The 23668-nt window shown below is 46.8% G+C and overlaps 1 protein-coding gene across 7 annotated transcripts in view; it reads right to left on the minus strand.

Annotated features, from left to right (window-relative positions):
• The window catches only part of LOC130148595 (ceramide synthase 4-like), a 48256-nt gene extending 26464 nt beyond the window's left edge, over positions 1–21792 (minus strand). Inside the window, exons 1-4 of one of the 7 annotated variants that reach the window (XM_056337388.1) lie at positions 15054–15325; positions 14259–14309; positions 13933–14012; positions 10527–10581 (exon numbers count right to left, since the gene is read on the minus strand). In XM_056337388.1, coding sequence (XP_056193363.1) covers positions 10527–10546 — 20 coding nt within the window. In that variant the 5' untranslated portion in view covers positions 10547–10581; positions 13933–14012; positions 14259–14309; positions 15054–15325. Of the gene's footprint in view, positions 1–5214; positions 5338–10526; positions 10582–13932; positions 14013–14258; positions 14424–15053; positions 15326–20003; positions 20164–20360 lie in introns of those variants that run through there. The other 6 variants (XM_056337384.1, XM_056337386.1, XM_056337389.1 and 3 more) reach the window with 6 other exon arrangements.
• Positions 21793–23668: the final 1876 nt, after the last annotated feature.

Here is a 23668-nt window from a genome sequence, read left to right on the forward strand (position 1 = left end):
AGTGACTGGACTTGGTGCAGCCCTGCAGCCCTGTCCACTGTATTTACTTTGTTAAATCTTGCCTTTCCCTATTTTTTTTTTTTCCTTAATCTGAATCCTTATTACAAAAGTCTGCTGTCAGGCTGCACTGAGCTGCCCCAAGGAACTCTGGGCTGGCCAGCAAGAACGCACCTGCAGTATCTGCATGCTGCAGCAGAGCAGCACCGCAGGGCTCCCTGAACCCTGCACCACAGATCCGGAACACTACTAAAACTCCTTAGGGACGTACTTCTACACTGTTTCACTTCCAAAGCAGAACTTTTTAAGCAGCAGCATGGCATCTAGCTAGGAGGGTGTCTCCTTGTCTCACAGGTAAAATGGCTAAGCAGGTTTACCCAGAAACCCAACTGTGGCTTACATCTTCGAAGAGTTATTCTGCTGCTTCACTTACAGAACCTATTCCCAAGCTAAACATTAATATACAGGCACATGAATACTCATGTAAATTTACATATGTGAATATAAGCGATAAGGGTGGAAGGGAAGCAGAGAGAGAAAACACTTACGAGTCTTTGTAAAGAACTGGGTAATTCTCTCTGAAGAAGACTAGGTGCGGTATCTGCCCTGCAGTTTACAGCTACAGCGTTGTGCTAGACATTATTAGATTTGCCACTGTTCACTGATTATACTGTTCAGATAATATAAAGATCCATAATAAAAGATTACATTGGAGTTTTCAAGTTGCTTTTAAAACAAGAAAAAGATCCATTTGGTTTTTTTTAAATCTTACAGTTGAGTTCTTAATTTGCTTTTTCACTAACCAATATTCCTCCTTCCCCCAACTCTCCTCCTTCTGCCTTAACAGTGCAGCAGATACTGGTAACACCGATGCGACAGTCGTTTTGGTCTTAGCTTAGGGATTCTGAACCCAATAGCACTGAACTTCCAACTTCTTTCCACATTCCACCATACAACTCGCTAAGTTGTTTCCTCCTCCTTTCTACCTCAGGAGGCTGTTAATTTTCAGAAGAGACAAGACTTCACTGGGCCACTGTCAGCTTTTTGTTATGACAGGCAACAATCATCCCTTCATAAGGGTACCAAGCTATATTAGGGGTGAATCAATGCCTTTGCATCAACTGCTCATACTAGAAAGCTATTCCTAAACCATCTGGTTGGTACCAAATAACCACTATAAAGAATTTTAATGCCATTTGTTTTTACATTAACACTGAGTTTCACCAGAAACAAGTTGTTCTTACTGTTTATAGAATACTTTTCTCTCATAGTTCGCTGTCTAGGTTAAACAAGTCCACTGTTTCTAATCTTCTCTCTGTTGTACACAGCTAATACAACTAGCTAGAGCAGAGGAACAGAAACCCTTTCTTTGCACACTCCTGGTTTTGTTTCTGAACAGGATTTCTGAGAGGAGTTGTATGGCATTTACACTTGCATTTTTTAAGACAAATTTCTGCTGTTAGTCCCCAAATACACAAGTCTGCACACTGTGGTATTCAAGGTCACCTCATTCCTCTTCATCTGGCTATGAAGGCCTTCCATTCCCGATTATACCAGAGATGGTCCACTGTCTGCAGGTGGATTAATATAGGTTTGCAGGTGGACAATGCCACAGAGTTGGGTGGTACAAACACCCCTGGAGTGGCTCTGGGCCAAGCTGTTTCGGTCTGCCGAAGCTTTATTAGCTTAAGTGCAGCATCATGCTAAGGACATTGCTGCCAGAACCAGCACCGGTATTCCTGCAGAAGTCTTCCTGGTACAGCCAGTTTTCCCATGACTTAAATTAACCACCATCAGCACAGTAGTGCCACAGGGGAAATTACTAGTTAATGTGGAAGCACACCACCGTAAGGATGCGTTTACATTGCTTGTCCATTTGTTTTTTCCATGGGACTATGGCTAAAATCATTAAAAACAAAAGCCTCTTAAACACTGACATGCTGGAAACCAAAATGCAGAGACTTGTCCTATCTTTCTGAGAAGCAGCTGGGATCACAAAAAGTCCTCTGCATATTTATGAAGGTTCCCTGTTATTTCAGATTGGAAGGGCCACTGTATTCTAGTCCTACTCTGGGGTCCATACTTTCTGCCTTTGGGTTACCACTGCATATTATGCACTTGAACCTTTAACTAATTTTGCTAAGAAATCAATTATTCAAGAATTCAACAGAAGTTACAAGTTCAGACATGAAGTTTACTGCACCTCTCATGCAGAAATTCCGGTAAAAACTTCACACTAAAGATCACAATACTGGGGTTAGGGTTGCTGGGATAATTTTTTCTTCATGTATTTTTCCCAATGTTTTTCACACATTTTTTCTAACATGTATCAAGTATTGTCACTAAAGATCTACTGAAATTTATAGATAAAAAAAATCTTTGCTCCAAAATTCACTACATGTACCATTATTTTCAGCATGCTGAGACCAAGATTAGCTAGTTCCAGCCTCCCGCCTGAAGGGAATACAGTAACCTTTTCAAATTTCACTCCAGCTTTGATACGTTCATTTCCATTTCCCCATCCCTGTTAGCCATCCTGGTGTCATACCTGTTTTTTGATATTGCCTTATCCATAACAACATTTCTTTTGCCTGAGATCCCTCTCTTTCCCTATCCCTCTCTTGGTTCTTCACCATTTTAAGGCTTTTCTTAGCAAGTGAATTTAGCCACGGACAGACAGTGTCCAAGGGACAGAGCTGAAATTTATCAGTTAAGAAAAACATCCTTCTAAGAATGTCCTCCTATGGCAATAAAAATTTAAAATATTTCCTAACGGTTTCAGTCCATGAACCACCTGTTGACCTTCACTCCCCTGGCATGCCTTCTCTTTACTCTCTTTGTCAAAGTAACTTTCCTACAAAATCCACCACCCTTTACACCTCCATTTCTCCAAACTTCTTTTAGAGATTATTACAAGCCTGCTTACTCTGGCCATAACTGATGCAGAATCTCCAATCGCATGGACAGATTCTGGTATGAATCTTGGGTACAAATCTCTCTTTACCTGCAGCTTTATTTCTCCTCCATTCCCCAGCTTTGTCATCTCCTTCTGGTTCTGGAAGTCCTTATCTTTTCCCTAAAAACATAACTTCCGGCACAATCTCCCCTTTGTTTTTACATTAAATAACACTGTTTTTCAACTCTGACTAGTAGTGAAAGAAACAAAACGACAACCCCCTTCCCTTCGTAATCATCAACAGTATATTCTCCAGGCTCACTCTCCTCAACCAGACCTTGTTCTGCATATCCTCTTCTTTGGAAGCTGGCTGAAAATTTGAAATTATGTGCACAGCTTTTTTCTTCACCAATGACCAGCTACCCTCAACTTCCTGGCTTTCAGATGTTCTCACATACCTACCAGCTGACATTTCCTATGAAATTATTTCACATCTTCTCCCCTCTCAAGAATAAATCCATTTTGCAATTCTTCAGCTTCTTCAAGGAACTTTTCACTATTTGTTTACTTCCACTACGAGTCCAACAACAACTTGACTCTCCACTCCTAACTTTAAAAGCAGAAACGCAAAATTTGCCTCCACAACCCCCTAAGACAGCATCCATTTTCAGCCCACTGAGAGAGCTGGGCTGCTCTGCCCTTGTTCCTAGGCTTTCCAGCTTTTCACCAAAATTAACCCTGTCTCATACCTTGGTGCAGGGTGATCATGTGCTGCTCAGTTCAAAGGCAACAATTTTCATATAAACCGTCTTTTGGGAGATCTCTGTCCCAGGAAAAGCACAAAATGCCCAAACAAACATTAAAAGCTGCAAATAGAAGTCCAGCAAGTAGACAGACTTGCTTACCTAGATCCCCAGTGCACGTCTTCCTTACCCAGCATAAATTACATACTAAATTCCATACCTTGTGCTCTGTTTGCTGCCGTCTTTGTTGCTAGGCTGCTCTGACTGTGAGTGCTTGGCTCCGAAGCAGCCTGCCAGGTATGACCAACAGCACAGCTTTCAAGCTGATGTCACTCATCCACGTCAGAATGCAAATCAGACAGCTCTTCTCACTCCATCATCCCTCACTGAGGGGGATGAGTACACCACCTTTGTTTTGCTCAGTAAAAAGAACAAGTACTGGTTCAGCCAGCTAAAACCACCACCAGAAAAGGCAGTGAATACCTCCATTCACTATCTCTTTGGTCAGAAGGTACTTGGAGCAGTGGGCCTGATTTTTTCTTAGCCTTTCTCTTGCTGCCAGTGTACTTACAACAGATGCTCTTCTGGTTGCCCTTCACACCCCTCGCTCCTGCTGAGTTTTGGGGAGAGAAACTGCTTTCCTACCTCCATTCTTGTATGCTCAGGCAACACATCTGGATTCCTCCTGGCTATCCAGCCCCACTTCCACCTTCCTGATACTTCCATTCTGTGTTTGAGCTCCATCAACAGTTCTATGTTCATCCCTGCAGGCCTCCCACCATTTCTGTTTGCCTTCCTGCACGTTGGGATGGACTACACTTCTGCTTGGAGAAGGCTTTCCTAGAAGATTGATCAGATGTCAGCACCTTTGCCTGCCAGGACAGTCTCCCGTGAGATCCTGCCAAGCAGATCCCTGAACAAGCCAAAACCTACCCTCTTGAAATTTCAGAAAACCCCAAGAACTTACACGCATATTTTGAAACACCACAGCTGCTTCTGCCATACATAGTCCTCCTCCAGAAAACTGGAGATGCTTCCCTACTAAGGCTGAAGAAACCTGGGTTGAAGTGCAGCACCCACTGTCAAAACAGTCTCCAAAATAAAGTGCTGTGAGTTACCAGTGTAAAAAGCAGCAGAGACAAAAGCTGAAGACCCTTGCAGGCTCGGTCTAGTGCTTACCCCATGGCTGTATTATTAAATGAAGTAACATTCCTTTATTACTTCCAGGGCAGGGTGAGGTAACACAAACCTCGCTGTCCTGACACTTGGGAACAATCAGTATTCTGCCACCGAACACCAACTCCACAAACAAAAAATTTTCAACAAGAAACCACAGGAGACTGCATGCTGATTGTTTTGATAAGGCACAAGAACACCATGTTCTACCACCACTGTGTAAAAAACTACAGACCATACATCTTAGTAAGAACATCAGACACAACTAGTGCCCAAGTAAGGCAACTGAGGCATTCAAAGCATCAGCTAGAATATCTCCACAAAATACATAAACACACCTATACCCAGATCTACATGTGTTTCTTGAGAGAGTACAAATGCAAAATGCAAGGAGGCACTTACAAAATTCAAACGAGCCACCCAGCAATTTCTTCGGATTTTTTCTTTCATTCTTTATTCTATTGCCTGCTATTTCCTCCAGTCCCGCCGTAGATATAGCAGGCACTGACCGATATCACTTGATAAAACTGAGGAAGAAAATCAAGTTACTGGCTTCAGGCCACAGTAAGCTAAGAATTCAGGTCAGAAGATCACAGAGAGAATTCAAGAGGGAGCTTACTTCCACCTGAATTGCTCATGTCTCCTTTCTCTGAATTAATCAGCACCAAACAAAACGAGTCAGGCAGTCTTAGCAAGGCCTTCCTCACAGCCAGTAAGAACTGCCAAAAAGCCCTCCAAGCAGGAATGCTGTTTATGTCTGAAGACTGTTCTAACAAGCAGTTTGTACACTAATAAAAGCATTTTCACAGATTCTGGAAGGAGAATGGGACAAGAAGGAATCACACTGTGAGAATACACACTGAATAAGTATCAAAACTTTTAAGCACAAGCAGCTTAAATCTCTTTCTTTTTCGTGAGATCCTCAGCACTCTTCCAGAGGCAAGTTTTGGCCTTATAACCCAGGTCCTGTGCATAGAGGTTCAGATGCTGGAGAAACAGAAAATATTTGCCCAGACCTTTTGATATAATACATACCCCAGACATCTTTTCTAGTGCCAACTGAATTTTTTCAACTAATTATCACTACCCCTGTTACTCAACAATCACATTATCAGGCCTCGAAAAGTTTAATTCTAACTTAAGAACTGGGAAAAACAGTAAGTAGATAGTAGGTTCAAGTTTCCAAGCCATACCCAAGTCAAATCAAAATACCACACAGCTCTCAATAAAGCCTCTTTCAGCTCCTGGGACAGTGCAATGCTTGTCTAATACATTACCTGATTCCTCAGCCCTTTCAAAGCATAAATATTTCTAAATAGTTGTACAGTTCTGGTCTGATGGCCCTCTCCTAGTCTGTCCTCTAAGAATCAACCTTGGCAAGCCTTTCTGTTCCCTTCCAGGAAACCTCTCCCCCTTCTAAGCCCTGCCACCTCTGGCCACATGCTTAATTCTGCAGTTTGTAGCAGCCATCAGAAGCTATTCATCCTTAGTTTCATCTAAAGTTTCTACTTCCCTGCAATGCAAAGCTTCATCATTGCTCCTTATTTGTACAGTCAACCCCTGCAAGTTCTCGGTTATGCTTCTGCCTCCCCAAAATGGACCGTTTCCCCCAAAGACACGTTTTGTAACTCATCACACCAGCAGCTCAGAGCATTCAGCTAAGTGAAGCACTGAACTCCTGAACTGCTAATCTTAGGTCAAAACGAGAGAATCACTTGTGATAAATAAGGAAGACAAAGAAACAGATGTGTGTTACTCCTCTGCCACAGATCTAGCAAAGATAAAACATCAAAGTGGAATTGGATCATCGTGAATGCCAACACAGATTATCTGTCAGTCGGGATGAATTTGTTTGCATGAAGTTGAGGGAGGCATCCTGTACCACAGCCTATTACACCTACAAGAGGCAGAGCATGACTTTTCACACAGTCCTTGTTCTCCTCCCTCATGCAGGGAACGCATGGGCTTTAATTACTTTGTATGTGCTGGCTTTGAATCTCAGTATCAACCGTTCCATCAGTTTCCCAGGTATTTGTTCCCATAAACTCCCCAGGCTGTTCCAAAGCTTAGAGAAAAAAAAAGAAGAAATCTAATTAGTCTAAAATTAAGATTTTTTAAAACAACACTCTTATACCCCTAAAACTAGTACCTGTTTTCATTATTTTTCATTTCAAAACACAAAACTTAAAACCTTATCTGAGAATAACATCTACATTCCCAACATTACCACAAAAGCAAAATACATTAAAAACATTGAGAAAGAAACAGCAACAGATAGAAAGATTTCCCTTTCTCCAAGATTAAAAGACTTGCGACTTGCGTTTCACAATCATTACTGCTTCATGAGTAATGCAATCTATCATATGATGATGGTTATTTAAAAACAAATTTCATACGAATTCTTCCTGATTAGCACAGATAACTTAAAAGCCCTGGAATATGGATAGCTTACAAAGCAGAATGTAAAACTCAGGTTCTTTCAACAGGCACTGACTGTCCTCTGTTCTTTGCTGGAGTAGTGTCTAACCTGAAGAGAACCTACTTACTACAACTGTGCACAACTCGTTATGGGACAGTGTATTATTTGTCATTATCTTGAAGGCTGCAGCCACACTGTGCTATTTATCCAGCAGTTTTGGTGTTATGGGAGGGTTTCTGAATCTGATGTACAACGGGACCATTTTCATGTCTGCCGAACGCAGACAGAGCGTTTATTTCAGGTTGCTTAGCCTAGGCAGTCGTCTCAGTCTTCTTACTAACACAGTTGCTCTTTAAGCTGCAGATTCTGCCTCCTGCTCTGCTAACAAGGAGTCCCTGCATTACTGCAGGTGTGAGGGGATCGTGACAAATAAGCACCGTATTTATTCCACACTGGGCCAGTCTCTCTACAATACCCACATTAATTTCTCTTCACTGCAGCCAGTCGTTCTGCCCTGCCTCAGCTGAGACAATCATGCCCACACCAGCCCTGAGCACAGCCCAGAGTGACAGCCACAGCCACTTACTTGGATCCCCCTGCACCAAGCCAGCACCTCTGGCTTTTGCAGCACAGCCCTGATTCACGCTGGCTGAGCTCAGGGTTTATTTTTAAAATACAGATACTAAGGGTCACTTTCTCCTTGTTCCAATTCACCACAAATCACTTCACTGGAAAAATCACATAGAAATTATTATTTTGGGAATTCTGCCTTCATGCTTTTACTTCAGAATCATCTGTAAACAGAAAAATTCCTCTGATCTTTTCTTTGAAAACATTAAACACAAACTCTGAGACAACATCTTTCAAATCCTCCAGAAGGAGGCTATACTTCATATATGTACAAAGAAAGACAAATGAAAAATAAAGAAGTAGCTGCCCAAAAAGCTCTGGTAGTATCCCCGGAGTAAAAAAACCCACCGCTTATTACAAAAAAAAATAACCTGAACAGAGCCTGTAGTTTACTTCTTTCAAGATTTCTTTTTTTTTTTTTTTTGGGGGGGGGGGGGGGGGAGGTTTTGTCTTACCTATTTTGATTCAAAGCCTTGGCATTTGTTGGGTTGGAAGGTGTATGCCATACCCATCTCTGTGGCCATCCATGCAACAACCCCACAAAGCAAAATGTTTGAAGAATTTCTTGATTTTTGGAAATCAGTTTTAAAACAGAAACTAGTTGTTCTCAAAACCAATTTGAGGAAAAGCTGAATCAATCTTGAAGTTAATGGAATTACTGCAGTTGGTTCTCTGAGCATATTTCCTATTTTTACAAATGAAAGCTACTCTTGAATTAATTAAAACTAAAGCATATTGGACAAAGGAGTGGAAAATATGCACTGGATTCTCCACATTGCTGTGTAATTATGGACAAACATGCTAAGGGGTACTCCTCAGTAAACATGAATACACCACAAGAATTACCCCCAACAGAACAAACAGCCTTCTGTGGTTTTTCAAAACTGAGAGAATGATGGCATTTCATTTCTTTTTACTTAAGAACAATCTGTCATGGAATGCCAGTGGAATTAAATATTAAAACTTCAATGCAGATATATACCATACTATAAATACTATGCGTGTTAATACACGCATACAATAGAGACTCCCAATAAAATGGAAGCCTTTATTTGAAAGAGGAGGGCAGTCACGGAGATGGAACCAGGGCTTTCAACATAGTTCAGCAATCTGCAGAAAACAGCCCACAGCCAGGTCAGCGTGCGAGACCAGGACCACCACTGAGGCACACCGTGAGTACATAGCAGGACCTTACTCCTTTGATGGCAAGGATGCAACTGGTGCAGAGCAAGGCTTTGCACACTGTAGCCCTTTATGGCAGCTTTGCACCAGACCACTCTGGGCCAGGTCATGGCTCCTGGAACTGAGCTCCCCAACACGCTGGAACAAGAACCTGCATTGTGCATGCGGGGGCTTTATACCCTGCTGGGCAAGGATGCAGCGCCCCAGCTCCTGGCAGAGTTTGCTGTACACCTCTTTATCAGATAGACTCCAGATCTAGAGGCTGTTAGCTGGAGCTTTTACAACACAACCTGCAGCATGTTGCACTGCAAGGAAAACAGTGGTATAAATTCTAAACCTGTGACACATTCCATTGAAGTGTTCGAGCACGCTAATAATATTAACTAGAAAGAGGATAACTCACTTTACTAGTAGGAAGTAATTACATGATCTAAAATAGACCAATCTATTTTAAAGTAAGTTCTTCTACCAGATAGACTCTTGGCTTCCCCTTTCCCCTTAGGTGAAAGCATGGGGTTTCTCCTACAGGGAAGAAACCTGGAACAGACATTAGAAATACAAGCAGGAGATAAAACGCAGAGCACAATAAGCAATCCTGACCCTGGAAATCTTATTACATTTTTGTTCTTATCAACAGGCTCTAAATGCACAGCTAAATTAGAGTCAGTTCAAAACTGCACTCCCTTCTCTAAATTGGCTTTTAGTGTGTACTTGTTATGTCATAGCAACGTCTGGAGAGAGCCAAAGACTCAAAATTTTATAAAAATGTGATTTTTCCAGAGTCCTATGAGATACAGACTCAATTTTCAGCATTTCAGAGAACGAGTACATGCAGTTACAGCCCATGGTACAGAAAATCAAGATGGACTATTTGTTTTGACTTGTGGATGTTAGTCCTTTGAGATTCTACAACCTCATGTCTTGTAAGTTTGCTTTCACCTGAACAAAGCCAAAGACTGGAGCACAGGCAACCACGGCAAGGGAAAACACAGACGTGTTTCCTTTAAGATTGTATCAATGGGTGGAGAGATCTACTACAATTCTTAAAATGAAACTGCTGCTCTTTCCAGCATGAAAAGATACCCCTGCTGAGCCAGGTTCCTTATAACTTAGAGCCAGTGTAAACCAACACTGCCATCAAAGACCAGACCCTGGCCTCCACCCGTTCCTGACCAGCACTCCCAATTCACTGCCACTACAAGGCTTCACAGAGAACCAGGCTGAAAAAAAGAGATTTGAGTTAAAACCTAAACTTTCTTTATTTTGACTCAGGGTTGATTTCACCCCACACTGGTTCCTCAGTGCAACTCACCACCTGGTTTCAAAATCATTTGTGCAAGCTCAGAGCAAGGTAGGAGAGAAAAGCACAGGTGGCTTGGGAAGGCAAAGGTGTTACTTCAGAAACGCAGCTCAAGCTGACCAAACTGTACTGTTGCAGAAAATGCCTGCATTGAGCTCCCAATGTCCAACGGCTATACCATACCTGGAAATATCTGGATTCATGGCATCAAGTCTTTACTGGTCTCTGCAAAAGGAACCTGAAAAAACAAACAAACAAACAAACAAACAGAACTCAAAATTAAGCCTAAATAGATTATATATGCACCCCAAACAATTTCTGAGTGTATATATGCAACTAACCCTTTATCACTTAAAACATTGTTTGTTTCTCCCGTATTTCTCTTAAGGGTGAGTAGCAAGGATACAAAACTTTTCCCTACTCATCTTAGACCTGAAGAAGTGGTGTACAATAGCATTCTAGCTGCGTTTTACTCTCTTGCAGAGAAAAAACTGGCTATGAATTAAGACACGAAGATTCCCTGAGAGTTCTTTTGTTTTAAAACAACTGCTTCCAAAGTCTTGACAAACCATCATAACCCAGATACATGGCAACCCAGCTGCTACAGAACAGGCATTAGATCATTGATCTGCTGCAAGCAGCAGTGACAAACCAGACTCTTTTATACTAGTTCTGTGTACAGTTCTCTCCAGAAAGATTAGTCCCATGGTTATAAATACCTTGGAAGAAAACAAGGCAAAGCTCAGAAATATCCCTAGATAGCTACAGCCTTACCAGCTGCAGCTGTACTGACTAAACACTCATTTACCATAACCACTACTCACAAGTAGAAATAACTGCTTTGCAGTTTGGTTTTTGTATATTGAGCCCATATATGCTGCTTCCTAGAATCAGACAATGCTAAAGTGCATGACCTACAGAGGCATCCAGTTCCTTCCCTGGCCTGGGAAGTAATGTTCTTTGCCATACACATCCCAGAAAAGAAAAATTTATCTAAATAGAAAGCTATTTTCCCCCAAAAGCTCTGCAGGGAAGAGTTCAGAATATTACAGAAGCTGGTGTAATATACAGAATAAAAATTTAGGAAAATATTGTTAATTTTCTTGATGTGTATCTCAAAGGACAGAAAGCAATCAGACTTCCCCGACACCTTTTTGCTTCTTGAGCCCTCTTGGGCTCATGAATGTAATCAAAGATCCTCACATCAGCTGCCTTTCAGAAAAATTCTCAATTGCAAGAATCACTGATATAGTTCAGGGTTTTTTTTTACTGGATACTGCTAGGTCCATAAAAAATTGGATGTTGTTGTGATAGTGACTCTTCAGAGCTTGTGCTCTCCTTCAGACCAGATACCATTTAAGTTCTGCACTCAAAATGATATCAGAAAACCATATGTAGCCTTCAAAACCACAAGCTTCCATCAAGCTGGTGACCTCATGAAGACAAGAAAAGGAACTCCCTTAAAATGAAGCCGCCTTCAGCTCTATTTCTGCCCAAGAAGTGCATACTAGAAACCTGACCTTTTAAGCCTGTGATGATGTCTGCATGAGTACACAACCTCTGGGCTTCAGAGTCCAGACAGGTCGGTGTCCCCAGGCAGACTTGGGAGGTAAAAGCAGGCAGTTTAGACATTCCCACACACCACCATTTGTCTCTCTTTCTTGGTAGAGTAGGGTCTCCCCAGACACTGTTGAAGAACAGGGCACCAACTCAGAAGAGACATTTTTATTTTGGTAAGAGCTGAAATACAGCGTTAATTCCTCAAGCGTAGCTTGCAGAGTTGGCAGCAGGAATCTAATCTTTGCCACATGTGAACAGAGAATCTGAGTCTCTCTGAATTACCTGTTTGACAGACTGCAAAAATAAATCCAGTTTCTGTGGATTTCGGTGGACTGTAACAGAAGGACAGTGTAATAATAATTTTTCATTGCAGGTATTTGTTCTTCCTGCCTGGAAGCAGCTATCAAGCTGAGAATCTCTACTCTCTGCTTCATCTCCTTAACTCTTAACACAAGAATTAGATTAAGAAAAGTAGTATTTTAGATTAAGTTCACCAGTTTGTAACAGCTAATAAACCAGAACAAGTATTCTTCACTCTAGTGGGTTTGCATGGCGGGGGGGGGGGGGGGGGGGGGGGGGGGGGGGGGGCAGGTTACAGGGGGGGCTTCTGTGAAAAGATGCCAGAAGCTTCCCCTGTGTCCAATGGAGCCAACACCAGCTGGCTCCAGATGGACCTGCCGCTGGCCAAGGATGAGCCAATCAGCGATGGTGGGCAGCATCTCTGGGATTGAGTACCAAGAAGGAAAAAAAAAAAATAATTCTGTGCCAGCAGAAGAAAGGAGTGAGACACTGTGAGAGCAACAACTTTGCAGACACCCGGCTCAGTGCAGAAGGAGGCAAGAGGAGCTCTAGGCACCGGAGCAGAGATTCCCCGGCAGCCCTGGTGAAGACCACTGTGAGGCAGGCTCACTCAACCCATGGAGGTCTGCTGTGGAGCAGATAATCCACCTGCAGCCCGTGGAGGACACTACTCTGGAGCAGGGGGATGTCCAAAGAAAGCTGTGACCCATGGAGAGTCCACACTGAAGCAAGTTTCCTGACAGGACTTGAGACCTTGTGGGGGAGCCACGCTGGAGCAGTGTGTGAACTGCAGCCTGTGGGAGGGACCCCATGCTGGAGCAGGGCAACAGTGTGAGGAAGAAGTGGCAGAAACATGTGGAGAGCAGGCTGTAACCCGCAGTCCCCATACCCCTGCACCACTCAGGGGGAGGACGTAGGGAAATCAGGAATTAAGTTAAGCCTGGAAGAAGGGAGGGTTGGGGGGGAAGCGTGTTTTGTCTCATTTGAATGGTAATAAATTAAACTAATTTCCCCAAGTCGAGTCTGTTTTGCTTGTGAGGTTAATTGCTGAGTGATCTCACCATCCTTATCTCGAGTCTTTTGTTGTATTTTCTCTACCCCATCCAGTTAAGGAGGGGAGTGATAGCGCGGTTTTGGTGGGCACGTGGCATTCAGCCACTGTCAAACCACCACGCTCACTCAGCAGCATTGATTCTAGATAAAAAGCACTTCTGGCTTAACATCAGATGCACTTTTCAATTTTGCCAGCTTCTTTGCTGCTCTGAATGCAAGCATCTCACAAAGTCTTTATCTTCCAACAGACAAGCTTAGGTTAACAATTTTGTAAGCTTTTTCCTTTTAAAACAAGCAAACCAAAAAAAAACAACCCCAAAAAACAACCAGAAATGGAGGGAAAGCTCCTCTGCATGTTTAAGTCTCTGTAAGTTTCCTGACTATCTTGATAAGCCCAAGCTTGTAAATACATCAATCACCAGCGGTCTCAGATCTCACAACCAGTTGTCCCTTTTGGCCAAAGGGAGAGATGGCTCCTTCAGGGGACAAACATCACCGCGTCTGTCCTCTCAAGCACACCCTCCATCTGACTTCTGCAAAACTTACCTTGTAAACTTCACATTACACTTGCAAAACAGGGAATTACCTTTAGATGCTGATAAATAAGCAACCTTCTCCACATGTGGCTAGCTAGAAAAGTCAGATATCTGAGTTTACATGAAGCATCATTACCTACCCCAGGAACGCTCACTTCATGCCAATACCCGACTTCAGCCTTACTCAAGGGCCAGCACTTCCTAAAACCGACCATCTGACCTGGGTGTAAACGATGCCAGAAGTGGTATTCATCACTAAGCATCTAGTTTGGGGGGGTTTGGAACTTTAAGCCAAGACTGATCCGCCCCCCCCCCCCCCCCCCCCCCCGCTTATACTATTTAAATGTTACATTACACCCATCTTTTTAAAAAAAATTACAGTCTTTCAGCCTCGTGGCCAGCTTTGCCATCCTTTTCCCTAGGAACAGTTTTCATTGCCAGCAAGAACATCTCCCCTCAGGCTCACCATTTTTCACGCCACGGGTTAAGAGTGAAGTCCCGAAAGCTCAGCCAGGAGCTGCGGGGGGACAGAACGGCTGCTCACAGTTCCGCCGCGGCCGCCTGCGCTGACCCTCCTGGCCGCAAAGGCAGCTCAGTACAACCCGTTATTTCTGCATTGATTCCATACGACCTGCGGGCGCGGCACCCCCCGCGGCAGCGCCGCTGGTTCTCCTGCAGCAGAGCCCCCGGCCCGCCCCCCGCCTCCGCCGCGTCGGGGCCACCCGCAGCAGCCGCGGCCCGAACCCCCCGGCCCGGCCGAGCGGGAACCCGCGCTCACAGACCAGGCGCCACCGGCCCCCGGGCCCGCCCCGCCGCGGGCACCGACCCCCTCCAGCACTGCCGCCCCCCCCTCCTCACGCACCACAACCACCCCTCAGGCACCGATAACCCCCCCCAGGCACCACAAGCCCCTTCAGGCACCGGCGCCCCTCCCTCAGGCACTGCCTCCCCTTCTCCTCACGCGCCACATCCCCCCCTCAGGCACTGATGCCCCCCCTCAGGCACCACATCCCCCCCTCAGGCACTGACGCCCCCCTCACGCCCCACAACCCCCCCTCAGGCACTGGCGCCCCCCCTCTGGCACTGGCGCCCCCTCTCCTCACGCACCACAAGCCCCCCTCACGCACTCATGCCCCCCCCTCAGGCACTGACGGCCCCCAGGCACCGCCACCTCCCCGCCACCTTTCCAGGCAGCCCCCGCCCCGCCGCCCCCCCTGGACTCAGCCCGGGCACCGCCAGCCCCACGGACCCCCGCCGTTACCTCTCCCCCTGCCGCCTCCGCCGGGACGGCGCCCACCCGGTCTCCGCGGAGACCCGCGCCGCGCCCGGCCCCTGCGCGGAGGAGGCGGCGGTCGCGGGGCGGGGCCGGACCCGCTCACCGCCGGGCCGGGCCGGGCCCCCCCTCGCCCCGCGCCGGCCGCCGCCTCCCGGCCCGGGCCCCCCGGCCTCAGCGCCGCCGCGGGCGGGAGGGCCCGGAGCGCAGGGCGCCGCGGCCTCCCTCGGGCGGGGGGGGCTGGCACCGGGCACGGCGCGCTCGGCGAGGCAGGCAGGTGCTGGTGGCCCGGGGGCGCTTCACCCTGCCCGCGCCTCGCCGGGGGCGGGGGGCCCGGGGGCGGCACCGCCTTCAGGGAGCACCTGGCCGGGCAGCCCCCCCGGGGGTGCGAGTGTCCCGGGGGGGGGACGGCCGGGACAGCACACGTGAGTGACCCGCCAGGGCAGCCCCAGCAGAACGACGCCACCGGAACCCTCATTATCTGTAATGCTGCCGTTCACATGGTGCCATTTACAGCTGCCGAAGCGAGAACGAAATGGTAATGAACGAGCCTAATGGTTATTTTACGTGCTCCTCTCATGAGTGCAAATGAAAAGCTAAAGGAGTGCTGCCAGCCTTTACCAGACCCTTGCTCCTCTTGCAGTCTGATGGCAAAGCCAGCCTTCAGCCACCCTGCCCAGCCAGCTTCTGGGCCTCTTCTTGCCTGCATGCTTCCCCACTTTCCCCTGTAACCCTTTCTTTTACCTCCATTTCTCTCCTAAAGCTCTTTGCAACAAATCTGCTGGTTCCATGCCCAAGCATATGTTCTATCACTAGTGTAAAAATGCGTTTTAAACACAACTAGGAACGCATACACACACAATTATATTCTAAAACCCCAAAATCATGCCCCAAGCAGGACATGGAGCAGGCTAGAAACACCTGCGTGGATGATGCCATTTCTGCCCCATGTGCAGGTGCAAATGCAGAACCCATTTATGTTGCACATTTCACCTTTTCCCATCAATTAATGAGTTTAATTTAACCCAGCATTTTCTTCACAAGTGAAGGAAAAAAAGGGGGAGAAAAATGAGGTACTTCAGCAAGGTGCAGCTGCTCATTATATGGAAAAACAGCAGTTGAAGTACTACACGTTATTTCAGTCAAAACATGGAGAAAGAGCTAATACTGTTGACCGCAGCTTTGGAATCGTTGCAGTACAGCTGTGTAGATTTTAATGCCAGAAAAAAAAAAAAAAATCCTTAAGATGATCTATTCTGTCATCCTGTGTTACATAGGCCAAAAAAATTTCCACCCCATCATTCTTGTTTCGAGCCTTGGGAGTACAGATCATGTGTACTATTATTGTTTGCCAGTGTGCTATAATGCATTCTTGGAGCACTTAAGACCATTCTCTCATCTTACTAAAATGCTGTCCATTGGCTCTTTTATTTCCAGACTTTTCTAAAGCTGTAGTCAGCACGGTTATGATGAGGATAGTTATAAATATCTGCGTAGACAGAAACGTTAAAAATTTCAAAACACATACAGTGACTTGCTGCAGTTTTCTCACTTACACATTTCAGTCCACATGCTCGGTTCCAATCACGCAACACACAATCAAGCTGGTAGCAGCTGATGGCTCAAAACCAGTTTCTGGTCCAGTAGCCACGTTGCCACGAACAGATGAGTATCCAGGCAAATGTATCAGTGAATATATGTACACGAGGAAGTAGGGCCCTGGAGTTACAGTCATGTCAGGAACCTCTGGCCATATCGCAGCCAAGCCTTGAGGGGACCCCAGTGCTCCTCAATGCAGGTAGCAGTCCTGCAGCTCATCGCGTGGCATCACTGCAACCAACTGCAAACAGTGCCTGACCTGCAGCGCCTGCGTTTATAAAGCCAGCTTTTCTGGGTCTGATCCAAAGCCCACTGATGTCAATGAAAAACTCCCACTGGCTTCCAAAGGAATGGGACTGGGCCTTCCATGAGCAAAAATCTGCTCATTTCAGCGTGTGCATAGGGTGAAACAAAAACATCTAAGACCACTAGAGCAAAGGAAGGGGCTGTGTTCAGGGTGTTATTTGTCTCTTTTTGTTTCGTGGGTTAGCTGTGACTCTTTCAGTTACAGAGGTGTGAGCCCTGCCACTCAGGAGGAGCGGTGCCTGTGTAATCACCAGAGAGTCAGCAACACACAGACCTGCAGCAGCATCAAGCACAGCACAAGCCTGCAAGGCTCCACACAGCAAAGCAACACAGGACACAAAACCTTGGTGAGCAGCCCTGACCCATGCGTGCCTCGGCAGTTGTATAAATCATGGTGAAATCTGAACTATGACTACGAGTGCTAACACTGCTCCTCTCTCCCACTGTAGAGAGTGCTCCCTTGCACCAGTCTTTTTGGGATATGTACCTTGAGACATCCAAAGAGGCCTGAAACACAAAGATGGACAAACAGTCTCTAAATATCTTTTTCAAGTTGTTTCATGAAATAATTGGGATTTGAAGTACTTAAAAATCACTTATCATTTCAGAACATAGGCTGCTGAACCCCTGATGGGTTAGTATTTATATTGGAATGTATTTAAGAGTAAGAAACCCAGGTTCTTTTAAATGTAATCATTTATCCACCAGCTGCCCACTGTGAGAAGGATGATACTGTGTTCAGATGTCAAACAAGCCCTCTAGTTATAGTCTATGAAAAAGTCACCCTCTGAAATCCTGCTCAACAGGCCGGGCCTCACTGTCCTTAGGCTACAATGTCCCTGTGCGATGCTGGGATGTGATGGGCTCTACTGGAAACCCTGAAGTCTGGCCTTTGCCCATGTTGACAGCACCCTCGTGTGGAAAACCGGAGTCCTTGCACACACAGCCCTGGTCTAATTAAACTCCAAACATAAATGAAGGCTGATAAGCGTACAGCTGGGTGCGCACCAGGGTGGGGGGGTGGTGAGGTGAGTGCTCCCATGTGATGCAGCGCACAGTACTGCTCCACCTTCCCACCAACAAAACCGACTTCAGTTATAGTGTGGAGAATAGCTGGAACCTTAAATTTTAAGTTCAAGTCACTCCGAGTCGTGACTCTCATGACACCTCATCCTACCATCTTCCCTGTGCACCTATCAGTCCTAAGGATCCCAAAGCCATTGTAATTCAAGACCAAGACACAGCATAACCATGGGATTAGTTCATCTACTCCTGAAAACTTCCTGTTTGTGAAGAAATGGGGAGGCTGTCTTCAGTAGATATTGCAGTTCCTCAGATCTTAAGAGAGGATGCTGTGAGGCAGTGTCTAACTGGAACTGCACAGATCGTTCAGGGAAGACCACGCAATTATTTACAGCTGAAATCTGACAAAATGCTCTTGCTAACATGACTGTCCTTTGGAACAAGCCTTTCTGATTATCACTTCATGTCACTTTGTCAAAGCAGAGAAAGTTGGGAATTTGGAAGGAGTCATCAGTAGCAGACAAACTCAGAAACCTACTTCCCTGTAGATTATGGTGAGGCATGTTATGGTCATGGTTATGGTCAGGTCGTGAGGGTGACAGTGGATAGGTACTATGCTTCTCAAGAGAAAGCCCAACCATTCTTAATGCACCAAACCTCCCCTCTAGAAATGCTCTTGTTCTAAGTCGGTGACATTACTCTTGCCAACACTCCTAACCCTGACAGGCTAAGGAGTCTTAATAAAGTCTTTGTGTAATCAGCTAAGCTACATAATTCAAAAAAAAAATCCTCATGTCTTCACAGAAAGTGGGTAACACTTGCAAGTCTGCTGGCCACCCCTTCTTTAGAGACTATGAATTCTAGCTCCACTTGGGCACCTCAACATCTGCCTGCTTGCTAGACCTGACTGGCACAGTTTCAGCATTGGCTGGGGTCAATAAGGTAATGGGCATTTACATTATTACGGTGTACCAGGAGTCCAGCTCCATTTGCAGCTTAACAAAGTATAATGCAATAATACAATGCACTGTGCACGTAAATGCTTCAGATCCTGTTTCTCTGAAGGCCACTGGAGGCTGAACATTACAACAGCAAGAGCTTAGCTTTACTTCCAGCACCTTTACAAACACCACACAGGTTCTTCTGACACTGGATGTTCACTGTGCCGTCTTACACTGGAAGCGCCGACATATATCGCATGTGTTGTGGTAACATTGAAAAATCTTCGATTCAGTGACTTGTACCCAGATCCTTGACTTGTTTTTACATTCTCATAAAGTATAATAAGCAACATGAACTCACCAAGAAAAATTCTTTCATATACCCTCCCAGACATCAAGTGCTCAGATTGCTTTGAGCAGATCTCTGCCATCTTAGTTACCCTGAAATACAGAATAGCTAGTGGGATTTAAAGAATGTCTTGATTTGGAAGAGATTATATACATTTGCAAACCTTCTAGGTCCCTTCTCTCTCCTTCCACCAATGGCTAGTCCTGCAAAAAAGCAGTGTCTTCTACAAATTTTCTGGAATAACAGTTGCCTTTTGAGGGTCAATATCATCCCAAGAGATTCCAATAACATTGATCACACTATTCCCTAGGGAGATAATGTGCAGCTCCCTGTTGGTAACACTGTATGGATATTTTTGTTCATCTGCTTTCCTTTTTCCCACTTAGATAATCCTCAACTCTTGATGCCACGCAGTTTCTTCACTCATTTCAAGCCTGATGCAGAATTTTTATTCAGGGACACCGGGTCCCTCTCCTGAACCTGTCTTTCAACAGCTATCTGCTACCGGGGCTCTGCCCTAAATCCTGCAGGTGACAGGTGATGGCCCACTGACACAGCTCCACTTCCTTTCTTTCCCACTGCCATATCCACTGCAATCCTCTGACATCGGCGTCTGCCCTTACTGTGCTATTTGGTTTCTCAGCTCTCATATTTAGGCTGATGGAGGGGCCTCAGATGCCCTGTGTAACAACATCCCCATGCTTATTGCAGTCCACTTACCCACTTCAGCTGCTGGTGTCCACTGCACTGCCTCACTCGCACATTTTTCCTGCCGTTTACCAGTCCAGTTTGGTTGTCCTTGGGTATCCTTACAACCTCGGGTACCTGGAGGTGGTTTTAGCCTGATGCTCAAGTTCAGTAGCTTGAGCAAAAGTTATGGCTTTGTGAAAGTAAAAGGAAAAAGAGAGGTGCAGACACCATGAGCAGCCTCAGATGCTGTGCGCCCCCCTCCCCTCAGTTCTAGGCTCTGTGGGAAGGCACAAGGGAGCAGCTTTGTTCCTATTTTAAGTACAGACCAAAGCAGCCAAGTGCCATTTTGTCTCCCCTCTGCAGCCTGGCAGGATTTGTGTTACAAACCTCAAAGGACTGCTACTGAGTGTGCTGCTCCAGGGGATTACAGATGAGAAAGCTGTCCTGGGATCCCTGTCCTTCTTGAAAGGGCTTCTAAAGTATACGACCTGTGGCTAATATTAGACACTGCAACTTAAGCAAGCAATCCAATGCCCTTTCTGTAACGCTTGGCTCTGCCCACTCCTGCTGCGATCCCAGCCTCTAGCACCATTTTCAGGGTGAATGCCAGGACCCCAGGACTCCTGTCTCTGGGCACTTAAGAGTCCTTCCCTTTGCAGCCATGTAACTGGTGCCACAAAACTTGGGCCACCTGCTTTCTGAGCCACAGAACGGTCCCCTCAGTTTCTCACTCTCACAGAGCCCAGCTCCCAAACTGAAAAAGTCCAACCACTGCTCCCACACAGAAGGTGCCAGGAAGGAACTCTTTTGCTGGCTCCCACCTTGCCTTGCTAGCTGTGTGACTGTCACAACAAAACTACAGCTATCTGCTTTTTGAGCCAAGAAAAAATATATCTCCCCTCACTTTTGCACTCTAATGGAGCTCAACTTGAACATTGGAAATGTCCAGCCACTGCTCCCCTGGACAAAGTGCCAGGAAGGTCTTCTGGCGCTGGCTCTCACCCTGCCCTGGTAGCCATATAACTGACATAAACAAAGCTTGGGCTACCTGCTTTCAGAGCCAAGAAAACGGTCCCCTCACTTCTGCAGTTTTTGTGCGTTCACACTCTTAATGCAGCCCACTTGAACATTGGAAGCATCCAGCCACTGCTCCCTTGGAGAAGGTGCCAGGAAGGAATTCTGTTGCTGGCCCTCACTTTCCCTTGGTAGCCATGGAACTGCCACAACAAAATTTGGGCTCCCTGCTTTCTGAGGCGAGAAAATGGTTCCCTCACTGTCGCATGGTCCTTGTGCTTTCACACTCTAACAGAGCCCAAACGTGCACTGGAAACACCCAGCAACTGCTCCCACACCGAAGGTGCCAGGGAGGAATGTTGGTGCTGGCCCTCACCTTCCCTTGGTAGCCATGTGGCACAACAAACCTGGGGCTCCCTGCTTTCTGAGCCAAGGAAACGGTCCCTGTGCTTGGTCGCTCTAATGGAGGCCAGCTTCAAAGCTATACACGTCCAGCGACTGCTCCCACACCGAAAGTGCCAGGACGGAATTCCCTCGCGGGCCCTTCCCCTCCCTTGGCAGCCATGGCCGCGGTGTGGACCCCCCGGGCTGGGCCCGCCCTGTGCCGCAGCATGGCCCCCGCCCGTTCGCTCTCACAGAGCACAACGCCCAGACTGAAAGCGCCCAAGCAATGCTCCGGCAGGGAAGGCGCCAGGCAGGAGTCCTGCTGCTGGCCCTCCCCGGGCCCTGGCAGCCGCAGAACGACCGCGACAGGCCGGGAGCTGCCGCCTCGCGACCCCGGAAAGCACAGGGCCCGCCGCCCCTCAGCCGGCCTGCCCCTGCCCCTCAGTCCTCCGGAAGTCGCGCTCTATGGGCCGGCGGTCCTCCAGCCCGCCGGAAGTGCCCGTCAGTCCTCCAGGGGCGGCACTCTATGGGATCGGGCTAGGGTGGCTGCCCGGCGGCGGGTGGGCGGGGGGAATACCGGTCTGTGGGCTCAGAAAGCAGGGAGCCCAAGCGTTGGTGGCAGTCACATGGCTACCAGGGTACAGGGAAGGGCCCGCGGCAGAATTCCTTGCAGGCACCTTCTCTGGGGGAGCAGTGGCTGGATGGTTGTTGGAGTTGGGCTCCAACAGAGTGTGAAGGTGACGGCGGGACCGTTTCCTGCGCTCAGCAATGAGGTAGCCCAAGTTTTGTTGCGGTAGTCACATGGCTAGCAAGGCAAGGTGAGGTGAGAGCCAGTGACAGAATTCCTTCCTGGCACCTTCCCCATAGGAGCAGTGGCTGGATGGTTCTACTGTTCGAGTGCGTAAGGGATGGGGGGGGGGCGTTTTCTGGGCCCAGCAATGAGGTAGCCCAAGTTTTGTGTGTCCCTCACATGGCTACCAGGGCAGGGTGAGGACCAGCACCAGAATGCCTTCCTGGCACATTCGCCTCGGGAGCAGTGCCTGGACAGTTCTGACATGCGGGTTGTGCCCTGCCGGAGTGGGCCTGGGGGGCCGTCCTGTGGCTCGGGACGTGCAGCCCACATGGACCACCAAGGTGAGGTGAAGGAGGGGGATGAAGGTAGAAATAAAAGGGACCAAGAAATGATTTGTTGGGGGTAGCTGAGGAGGAAAGAGGTCTACACAAGACCGCAGCTGACTGAGCAGTGGGTGATAAGCAGGAGAATTCAGCATCAAATGACTTCAACAGTAAGAGATGACATCCCGATTTCTCCTGCTCCTCGGGCTGCCTGCTTTGATGCTCTGTGGTTTTAGGGGACCGTGGTGTCTTGTGAACATCCTCATTTGGATGAGCACTTTCCTTCACCAAACTACCAGGATCTGCTTTTCTTTGACCTGGTAGCACCTGTAAAAAGATGGTGTTTGGATGAAAAGTCTGTGTCTGTGCAACAAGTAGTGGGTTCTCTGCTTTGTCCAGTGCTAATCCCTGCCTCACATCTCTTTGCTGACATTAGTTCAACTCTGAAGTGGCAATTCCTGATTGTTTTGGCACCTTCCTGGTGGGGCCAAAAATTGTAACCAGGAAAACTCTCCAAACCAAATAATAGTTTCAAAAGCCAACAGTGGTTTCTGGCGGTGCTGGGGGTGGTGGTGCGGATTTTTCCTCCTAACATGCACCCCAAGCTACTCAAGGGTAAACATTACATACAGCACAGTACTTGCATATTCGTAGTGCATGACATATTCATTTTCATTCACGCACAGGATTGTTTACAAGTTTCTAATGCAGATTAGTACGTGCCCTCAGCACTGCTGAAGCTTTTTACCAGGTCCGCATGCTCCCCAAGCAGGGGGTTTGCCCTCTTTTGGGGGGGCTGTTTGAGTTGGAGGTGCAATCTCCCATTGCCACAATTACCTTGGTCCTACTTTCAACTAATTTGCTGAGGATAACAACACCTTATCAGCTTGTCTCCTCTTGCGGCCAGAACTTCCTCACTTGGAGGTTTGTTTCTGCATAATTTACATTAATGGGGTTCTTACCGTTATCTCGTTTCCCAGGTTTTGCTCCCTTGATTAGAAGTCCTTTAATTCATCAGTTTTGATGACTTGAGATGGTGGGTGCTTGAGAGAGTGACTCATTTAATGGCTTGAGAAGGTGGGTCAGCTTGACCTAAACTTTGTGCACTAAATCAGAGTTTGGTAATTCGGGAGTTCGGGCAACACTGGCACCTGCTGCGTGGGAGCTGTGGCGAGATGTTT

The sequence above is a fragment of the Falco biarmicus genome, chromosome 4 (assembly GCF_023638135.1).
Source record: "Falco biarmicus isolate bFalBia1 chromosome 4, bFalBia1.pri, whole genome shotgun sequence".
NCBI classification, from domain to species: Eukaryota; Metazoa; Chordata; class Aves; order Falconiformes; family Falconidae; genus Falco; species Falco biarmicus.